The 10000-nt window shown below is 51.7% G+C and overlaps 2 protein-coding genes across 2 annotated transcripts in view; one reads left to right on the forward strand and one right to left on the reverse strand.

The window, feature by feature from the left end:
- Positions 1 to 2282, forward strand: part of LOC135819109 (charged multivesicular body protein 1a-like) — an 8165-nt gene extending 5883 nt beyond the window's left edge. The window contains exons 8-9 of the mRNA XM_065332261.1: positions 489 to 637; positions 1215 to 2282. Of these exons, the coding sequence (XP_065188333.1) occupies positions 489 to 637; positions 1215 to 1239 (174 nt within the window). The 3' untranslated portion in view covers positions 1240 to 2282. The remainder of the gene's footprint in view (positions 1 to 488; positions 638 to 1214) is intronic.
- Positions 2283 to 4159: 1877 nt separating this feature from the next.
- Positions 4160 to 10000, reverse strand: part of LOC135819038 (homeotic protein female sterile-like) — a 22534-nt gene continuing 16693 nt past the window's right edge. Inside the window, exons 7-8 of the mRNA XM_065332187.1 lie at positions 7723 to 7795; positions 4160 to 6026 (exon numbers count right to left, since the gene is read on the reverse strand). Coding sequence (XP_065188259.1) covers positions 4160 to 6026; positions 7723 to 7795 — 1940 coding nt within the window. The remainder of the gene's footprint in view (positions 6027 to 7722; positions 7796 to 10000) is intronic.

The raw sequence follows: 10000 nt of genomic DNA on the forward strand, positions 1-10000 counted from the left end.
CAGCTATATCTAACAGTTAACATAGCTTGTTGGCTATCATTGCTATCATTGCTATCATTGCTTCAGCTATGGCCAGGAGTATGAGTGTGTGTGTGTGTGTGTATGAGTGTCTGTGTACATATAGTACATATACAGGGATGAATTTATCCGGTATCGCATCGCAGTTTGGTACGCAAAATCGATCTACTGCTACTCAAATGACAGTGACATGCAGAAAACTGCCATACACATACATGTACAGGCTATCCATGTTTTTTGTAGCTTACGCCACAATTGAGATTTTGCATGGCAAAAACTGCTATGCAAGAACGTGACAGTAAATTCATCCCTGCATATAGTTGCTATGTCTAACATAGCTGTTCGCTCTCATCGCTTCCGCGATGGGGCATGTCTGACGTCTGGGTCTGAGTGTACAAGCATCTTATCATCTCTACCTCGGTAAATTGAAGGGGCTTGTTTTCTTATTTGTCTTATCTTCTCTGCGGTAGGTTGAATCGCTGATGCAGGAAGTAGCTGAAGAGAGCGGTCTAGACATAATCGGGCAGCTGGGCTCCGCCAAGGCACCACGGCAGGGTGAGATCGCTCCAGCTGCTTCAGACACACTCACACAGAACGAAGAAGATCAGCTGTCTAGAAGGTAAACATTGGTGTGGTTGCTGTTGTAGCTGGTGTGCTGGTTCTTCCTGGAGTTGCTGCTAGTGATGCCGGCTGTTATTGTGGCAAGAAGGATCCACGAAAGTGTGTGATCCCCGGTAGGGCGCTGTCCCGGAAAGACCGGGGTGCTGGGTTTGAATACCCATCTCGCGGATCCTTCTTTTGCTACATTATAACGTTGTGTACGGAACCCGGGCCATACGGTGTGCAAACACTGCTCATCCAGGGCTTGAAGCTGCTGCTGGCCAAATAAATCACCCAAATGACTGTGATTCCTAGCACGGATTTAGCTACAGCGACATCACGATGATGTCATTTTCAAAAGTTCTGTACAGGATACGGTGATACGGTGATGTGTATGTGTATGTGTTTCATGTGATCAATGTTCATTACGTGTGTTTCATGTATGTTCTTGTGAACTGCCATGATCATGGGGTGGTGGCGTCCCACGGAAGCGGAAAGGTGGTTCTTGACCAGGGAGTTGTACGACTCCTTGTTCTTGACCTGCCCGGTAACCCGTCGAATTTATTTATTTATTTTTATTTATTTGTGAACTGCAGACTTGCGCAGCTACGGGAGGCTTAGTGGAGAGAATGAACGCACGACCGCTGTATATTGCATGGTTCATGCTGCCCTGGCGATGTTGGACTGCTGTGTCTCTTTCCACTGTGTGTGTGTGTGTGCGTGTGAGAAAACAAGCAGAATGGAAGGAAAGAGGCACACCATTGTCGCCGCTCCCATTTCAATACCCTTTCTCGCATCACCCGTTCGCCCTAGCTGTCGACGAGAGATTTCTCCACGGCGCTAGTACTTAGTAGCTCACTGCTGACCTTCTGTGGTACGAAGGTTTCTTAGCCGGTTATATAGCCCTTCTCAGATCCCCTGTACATAGTTGTCATGGTAACCTTCGAATTGTAGCCTGGGCAACTAGATGATGTTGGCACTCAGTGTTTTCGTTCAGGCTAAGATTGGACGCTTGTGTTAAATGTGCTCTGTACTCATCGGCCTTGCTTGGTAGCCGTGGTGTTGCTCACCGGCCTGCCATACCCCCCCCCCCCCCCGGGTCTGTTTTACAATGACAGTATCTGTGACCGGTTTTGTTCCCTGCGGCAATGAACTGATTGATCTAGTGTTTATCTTGTATGTCTTCCGCCTCATGTCGGTCATTGCCCTGGAATGCTTGTACTGTAATACCCCCCCCCCCCCCCCGCCACTCATCAGTTGTGAACATGCCATTGCTGAGTCACCGCTTTTATTAACACTAATGATACTGCTCTTCGCTCGTCTGCTTCTGTCTTTCAAGTTGCGGACGCGTTTTGTTTCTTTGCCTTCATTTTATGTTGCTTGTTTGTTTGTTGCTGCTGTTGTTTGTTTGTTGCTGCTGTTGTTTGTTTGTTGCTGCTGTTGTTGAACTCGTTGTAACCACCATGTCTCTCTATCTCTCTTATTATGCTGCTGCTGCTACGGATGATGATGATGATGATCTGCAGGTTGGATCATACATAGCTTCGCCATCTCTTCAACCCTCCTACATGCTGTTCATCTCTTCAACCCTCCTACATGCTGTTCGTAATACGAACCAAAATTCTCTTGAAGTATTGCATAGGGAGGGCCCCGTGAACATTTGATCCGGCTCGTGCGCACGCGCGCGCATGTGTGCGTGCGTGTGTGTTAGTGTGTGTGTGTGTGTGTGTGTGTGTGTGTGTGTGTGTGTGTGTGTGTGTGTGTGTGTGTGTGTGTGTGTGTGTGTGTGTGTGGTGTCACGCCGGGTACTGCATGCATGCTCGCTACAGAGTACAGGCAAAGGTTGTTGATTGGCTGTCCACACGGTGACAGTCACGACACTTGACATGACAAACACACGGCTGCAGTGCTGCACGCGTCCAAAGGAGTGAACCAACCAGGGTCGACAAGCTCACTGAGTACGTACATGCATGTGCAGTCATGCGTGAGTGTGCGTGCACACACGTGTTTGCATAAGTAATTAGTTAGCTACTATAGCATAGCTTTGCTATCAGGCTCGGCCTCATCTTCTCTGTGCAGCGCTGATGAGTCCACAAAGGACGGAACAATTCTGTCCACAGATTGAGTATAGTAACTATAGTTATAGCTTATGCGATGACATCAACATACAATGCCTTGACAAAGTCGTGGCACAGGGCGATGTATTGTACTTTGTAGCTGGAGCAAAACCACCGACTCACCGTATACTTGGCTCCCGTAAGCCAATCCAAGAGTACATGAAACCGGGAGTGTGCAGCTCTGGTGGGTCCGGGATTACATCATTTCAGTGATGTGTGCAGCTCTGGTGGGTCCGGGATTACATCATTTCAGTGATGTGCTTACTAGCAAGCGTCCAGCATGCCTCTTTTCTGCACAGCTGCAGCTCAGTTGCAGCTGTACACACTGCACGACTTCCGACTGCTTATAATTATTATCTGCACCACCGCAGCAATATTTTTATTTCAAAGTTTTCCACAACAAAAACAGCAATCCCAAAAGGGTAAATTTATGATCATAACAGTTGCACACCACATACGGGTAACGGGAAATTCATACAAAATTCGATCAAAAATTTTAAATTGTTAGTCCAATACCGGTTAGATTTTTGTAGGAGCGAAAAAAAAGAATGATAAAGCGGATATGGAGAATCGGGAAATAAGACGGGAGATATCTATCATGAAATGATCTCAACTTCGTGTCTAGACCAGCTGCTACGGCATTGTATTTGTCAGTTTTCGAGAACAAGAGACGGGAATTTGAAATTTTAGAATTATAAAGGTTGGCATGAGAGTCAGCCTTATGCCTGTAAATGTGATAGTTTGGTTCGGTTTCAGATTCAGTCGGTCTTCTTGTTGGCAACCATTTTTGTAGGACACGTCGACGGGGAAACTACTTTTTTGGAAATTTCAGTTTCACCAACGTACATCACACATACATCACACACGGAAATAGTTGGCATTTGGCAACATTGGAACAGATTTCACCAACACAGGAATACCTGGTACTTGCCCTGAGCATCGCAACAGGTTCTACTACTTACATCATGCAACACACACCGGACCGGCCCGTTGATAACAATGGAAAGCTACACAGTCATACATGATGCTCTTGTATATTATGACGTCATAATGACATCATATATATACGAAAGAGCTCCGGCAAGCAAATGGGACTTTCTAGCGGATGGCTAGCTACTGTTACGCGCACTACATGCTGCTCTTGCGGAGCTGAACTCTGATTGGCGGTTGTCATGACACTGCTATTACTGAGTCTGCTGTTACTGGGGATGATGCTGTTACTGCATCTGGGTCTGCTACTGGGGCTGATGCTGTTACTGGGGCTGATGCTGCTACTGGGGCTCATGCTGCTACTGCATCTGGGTCTGCTACTTGGGCTGATGCTGTTACTGGGGCTGATGCTGCTACTGGAGCTGCTGCTGCTACTGCGGCTGCCGATCCGGCTATTCACGCTGAACTCTGATTTGCGATTGTCATGACACATGTTATCGACTTGACATAGACGACGTCAAGTCGTCACGTGATCCATTGCAGCTGCTGCCGCCATCTTGACCTTTCAGCTGTGTCAGTGTGTTGTCACTGTCGTCGGAAGTGACGTATGTACTGGTGGTGCTGGTGGTGGTTGTCGTCGTCATGTCCGCTGGCTCCAAGCTGCTGCTGCCACTGCTGCTCATGCTCCTGTGTGGGTTCCTGTGACGGTGCAGCTGCTGCTGGCTGCGGCTGCTCAGACTGCTGCTGCTGATGCTGCTACGGCTGCGGCTGCTGAAGACACTATTGCTACTGCTAGTGGCGGTGCGAGCACGACTGCTGAAGACACTGCTGCTTCTGCCGCTCGACTCGCTTGGACAGCGATGACGGCTTCCGAAACTGCTGCTGCTGACGCCGCTCCGGCTACTTCCACTGCCGCTACGTCGGCTGCCGCTGCTGCTGCCACTGCTATGGGAACTATGGGAGCTGTTCGACTTTCGATGGCTGGTTACACTGCGACACTTCAGAGGGCTTCTCACACAATCGTTTTCGCCACCACCGCCATCATAGCAGCCATCATCATCATCATCATCATCATCATCATCATCATCATGGTCACGGGCAGCATGACCATCATCAGCTGTGACTACATCCATGGGCACGCTGCCACCACTCTTGTTGGATACACTGTAGCCATGGTAACCACCCACGTCTGGCTCACATGCACCGGCGTTAGCGACCGCCGCACAGGCACGCGACTTGTTGCTTAGCAACGCCCTGGTGCTACCGGCGCCGCGGCCACTGCCACCAGCAGCCATGGGACTGGTCACGTGACAGACTAGCATGTCAGCATCATCGGCACATGCAGCTGCATGCTCTGCCAGGCGTGCTGCGGCAGTGGCAGCAGCAGAGGGAGCAGGACATGTAGCGTGTGGCGGAGGAGAGCGGGGCAATCTCGGGCGACTAAGAGTCACATTGCCGCTAAAGCCTCCACCACCGTGAGAGAACTTCGCGAGGCTAGTGGCACTATTTCCACCGCCACCACCACCACCACCGCAGCAAACGTCGCCACTCCCCACAACACCGCTACCACCACCACCACCACCACCACCACCACCACCACCACCACCACCACCACCACCACCACCACCACCACCACACCCACCACCACCACCACCACCAGTAGAACAAGAGACAAAGGGATTGCTAGGCGGCGAGGGTAGCTGGTGAGTATGGGTAGCTTGGTCAGTTTGCTTGCTAAGGCTGGCAACGTCTGGAAAGCCCAATGGACAATCCGACGTGCCTACAGCCCTTGCCCTGCCCTGTGGAGACTGCTGTTGCTGTTGCTGCTGTTGCTGCTGTTGCCCCTGGCTGGGCTGGTGGCTGGGTTGCTGTTGCTGCTGCTGCCCTTGGCTGGGCTGGTGGCTGGGCTGCTGCTGTTGCTGCTGCTGCCCCTGGCTAGCCCTTGCCCTGCCCTGTGGAGACTGCTGCTGCTGTTGCTGTTGCTGCTGTTGCCCCTGGCTGGGCTGGTGGCTGGGTTGCTGTTGCTGCTGCTGCCCTTGGCTGGGCTGGTGGCTGGGCTGCTGCTGTTGCTGCTGCTGCCCCTGGCTGGGCTGCTGCGTTATTCTCTTGGCTTGCGGAGGTAAATCGTCCTCGTCTTCCTCTACAATATCCTCTTCTTCCTCTTCATCCTCCTCTTCTTCCGCCTCCTCCTCCTCCTCCTCATCATTGTCTTCCTCATCCTCCTCGCTGATCTCGTATAAATCCTTGTTAGGAAATTTCTGGCGAGGAGCGTCTTCATGGTCTTCGTCTTCATCACCACTATTCTCTGCAGCCATGGCAGACTGATTGTCGGCGAGAAATTTGATGCACTTCTTCTTGCGTCTGTTCCCGTGCATACAAACAACACAAAGACACAGTCAGACACATACCGCATTTGCCCGTATTTGTAAGTATTTGCCCGTATTTGTAAGTATTTGCCCGTATTTGTAAGTATTTGCCCGTATTTGTAAGTATTTGCCCGTATTTGTAAGTATTTGCCCGTATTTGTAAGTATTTGCCCGTATTTGTAAGTCTTACACGTTTGTTACACTAAACTCCACGGCCAAAGGAGGGAGTGCAACTTACAAGCGAGTGTGACTTCCCACTCACTACCACTAGCATGTCAATGTATTGAAACAATTTGGCTCAGACCTGAAAATGGAGATGTGACTTATAATCGGGGAAATGGCGTACACAAACACAAACATACGCACGCACGCACACACACACACACATCCGTTGCATCCACAATATCTGCAGTTCACTCCTCTCTGACTTGTTCTCCCTTCGCCGTGACTGCGCTCACACAGATAGAGTCACCGTGGCCAGGGTCAATTATTCCCTTTCTTTACCCATTGTGCAAGCTCAAGCTGGATACAGATCTATTTCATTCCTTGGTGCTGGCCGCTTTAATGCGCTTCCCGAATCCCTTCGCACAAATCATATCCCCAATTCATTTCGCCAGGAACTTAACAAATTCATTCATCTTGGGCGCCCTGTAAGAAGACCTTAGGGTCTGTTGGGAATGCCCAAGTAAAAATTAATAATAAAATACAATACATTAGATAAGCCTTGTTTTGAAAACACGTTGCTTGGTTGAGAGCATGTTACAAGGCGGAGGACGCACTGTGTTCGGAAACAGTGCTCCTGACTACAACCTCCACAGTTGGCAGAGCCCAGGTCTTGTCTTACGACTATTTGAACGGCATAGAGGATAGTCATGGTTGTGACCCTCATTATACTAGGGAGTTGTGCAAGCAGGGCTATCCTCCACACGGTTCAAATAGTCGTAAGACCGGGGCTCTGCCAACTGTGGAGGTTGTAGTCAGGAGCGTGACTGTTTCCGAACACAGTGCGTCCTCCGCCTTGTGACATGCTGTCAACCAAACAACACACAAACAAGTACACAAGCAAACACACATGCACACACATGCACACACATGCATGCATACACCCATCAACCCACGACACATACCACCACCCACCCACCACACTCACACCCACTCCACACCTACCACCCACTCCACACCTACCACCCACTCACACCCACCACACACCCATAGCCACCACACAAACATACACCCCCCCCCCACACCCCCCCCCCCCCCACCCCACATCCCCCACCCCTCACCCCCACCCAACCACCTCCCACTCCCACACACCCCACCCCCACTCCCGACCCAACCACCTCAAACTCCCACACACACCCCACTCCCACCCTACACCCACTACCCCAGCCAACCACTTGCAAGGCTTTTCAAGAATACACACACACACGTGCGCCCCCCCCCCCCCCCCCCACCCCCCCCCCCCCCCACCCACACACACACAGAGTATCAGTAGTACAGGGTTGCTCAACGATATCCAGTCGCGTCACTCAAGTACGCGCCGGGCGTTGCGCAGCCCTAGAACTGCGAACACTGGGCTGCGAAATGATGCAAGGCGCAAACTTGAGTGACGCTGCGACTGACTTGAGTGACGCGACTGACTCGAATGACGCTGTGACTAGACTTATTTCATTGAGCGGGACTGTACTTACCGACAAGGCTCACACCAACTGTCCTGGTGTTCCATACCGTACGTAGCACGGCATTTCTTACTGTGTCCATTGCCTGCAGAAGAGTAGAGAGTACAAACACGCAATATGCATTCATAATTCACGGATTATGCATTGCTGCGCAAGCTAGTTTTGACGTGACGCGCAGTTTCAAGTCGAATGGGTCGAACTTTGGCAGAATACGCCACATTCCGACTTGAGATACAGCTCTCTCGCGTTGTTTTCCAGCACCCGAGCCAAATAACGCGAGTGGAACTGTCGTTTAGTGTCAAAATAACATGCAGCTCTCTAACACTACAGTGAATCTCCCCTAATCCGGGTAGGTTGGGACCGAGCACTCCCCTAATCCGGGCTGATTGGTACCGAGCACTCCCCTAATCCGGGCAGGTTGGGACCGAACACTCCCCTAATCCGGGTAGGTTGGGACCGAGCACTCCCCTAATCCGGGTTGATTGGTACCGAGCACTCCCCTAATCCGGGCAGGTTGGGACCGAACACTCCCCTAATCCGGGTAGGTTGGGACCGAGCACTCCCCTAATCCGGGTTGATTGGTACCGAGCACTCCCCTAATCCGGGCAGGTTGGGACCGAACACTCCCCTAATCCGGGTAGGTTGGGACCGAACACTCCCCTAATCCGGGTAGGTTGGCACCGAGCACTCCCCTAATCCGGTTAGGTTAGGACCGAGCACTCCCCTATCCGGGCAGGTTGGCACCGAGCACTCCCCTAATCCGGGTAGGTTGGGACCAAGCACTCCCCTAATCCGGGTAGGTTGGCACCGAGCACTCCCCTAATCCGGGTAGGTTGGCACCGAGTACTCCCCTAATCCGGGTAGGTCGGCACGGAGCACTCCCCTAATCCGGGTAGGTTGGGACCGAGCACTCCCCTAATCCGGGTAGGTTGGGACCGAGCACTCCCCTAATCCGGGCAAGTTGGCACTGAGCACTCCCCTAAACCGGGCAGGTTGGCACCGAGCACTCCCCTAATCCGGGCAGGTTGGGACCGAGCACTCCCCTAATCCGGGCAGGTTGGCACCGAGCACTCCCCTAATCCGGGCAGGCTGGCACCGAACACTTCCCTAATCCGGGTAGGCTGGCACCGAGCACTCTCCTGATCCGGGTAGGTTGTCACCGGGCACTCCCCTAATCCGGGTAGGCTGGCACCGAGTACTCCCCTAATCCGGGTAGGCTGGCACCGAGTACTCCCCTGATCCGGGTAGGTTGGGACCGAGCACTCCCCTAATCCGGGCAGGTTGGGACCGAACACTATCTGTATCTACAGAGGCAATTAGCGGTTCTGCGAAAGTGCTCAATACCTGGTTCAGGCAGAGCGGCGTACACAAAGGCACACAATGAAAACCTGGGGCAAATTCCGTTGTGACTCAGAGTTTCATGGCTGAACCAATCATCAGACAAGGATATCCGTAACCATGGTAACTAGGAATTGCCAGTAACCCAGAAAGCAAGTCTGTCAACTTTCCCATCCGATTATGCCAATCAATAGTTTGGGGGACTTCTTTCTTCGAAAACAGTCAGTTTTCGTGATTCTAGATGGGTTGGAAAGTTGCCTAGTAGATGCATGCGCCCGGATTAGGGTCATCTGGTCCAGGGGAGTTAAGGGGGTTCGCGACGGTTAGCGCCATGTTGGATTTCCGGATTTTTTTTGAAAAAAAAGAGCCTTTCGGAGTGGAAAAATGGGACGCGACCATGCACAATCGAGTAGGTAGTTTGCCCATGACCTCGCAGCGCGTGCTCGAGTCGAGACAAGATTTGAGGAAGAAACTCAGCCGCTAGTTGACTTGCGGATTTGTTTTGACATCGGCGGTTTTTCAATAGCTTGGTTCTCCTGCCGACGTGCCGTGGAGATGAAGACGCGGGAGAGTAATCCGTCACCCACGGCGCGGCCTCACATTCTGCGTACTGGACGATTCAAGAAGCCGAGGAGGGGGACACTTCGCAAGCTCAAACGATCGATCGAGTTCCTGAAAAACGGAAAGGGCGATCTCCACCACCAACGCCACTGGATTCGACTCCCGCGAAGAGGTCGTTCAGTGCCCCTCTTCACAGTCGACAAATCGTTCATCTCAGGTATCCGGCTGTGGGATTGTCTGCGTGCCAAAATCCTGGATGTGGCAAACCTCTGGCGCTCATTGATTGCATTGAAGAGAAGAAGTACGGCCTGGGCAGCGTACTTGTCATTCCGTGTCAGCAGTGTGGGATGGAGAATTTTATAGATACAGATAGCCCTGTAACTGCTCAACA

This window comes from Sycon ciliatum, chromosome 6 (assembly GCF_964019385.1).
Source record: "Sycon ciliatum chromosome 6, ocSycCili1.1, whole genome shotgun sequence".
Taxonomy (NCBI): Eukaryota; Metazoa; Porifera; class Calcarea; order Leucosolenida; family Sycettidae; genus Sycon; species Sycon ciliatum.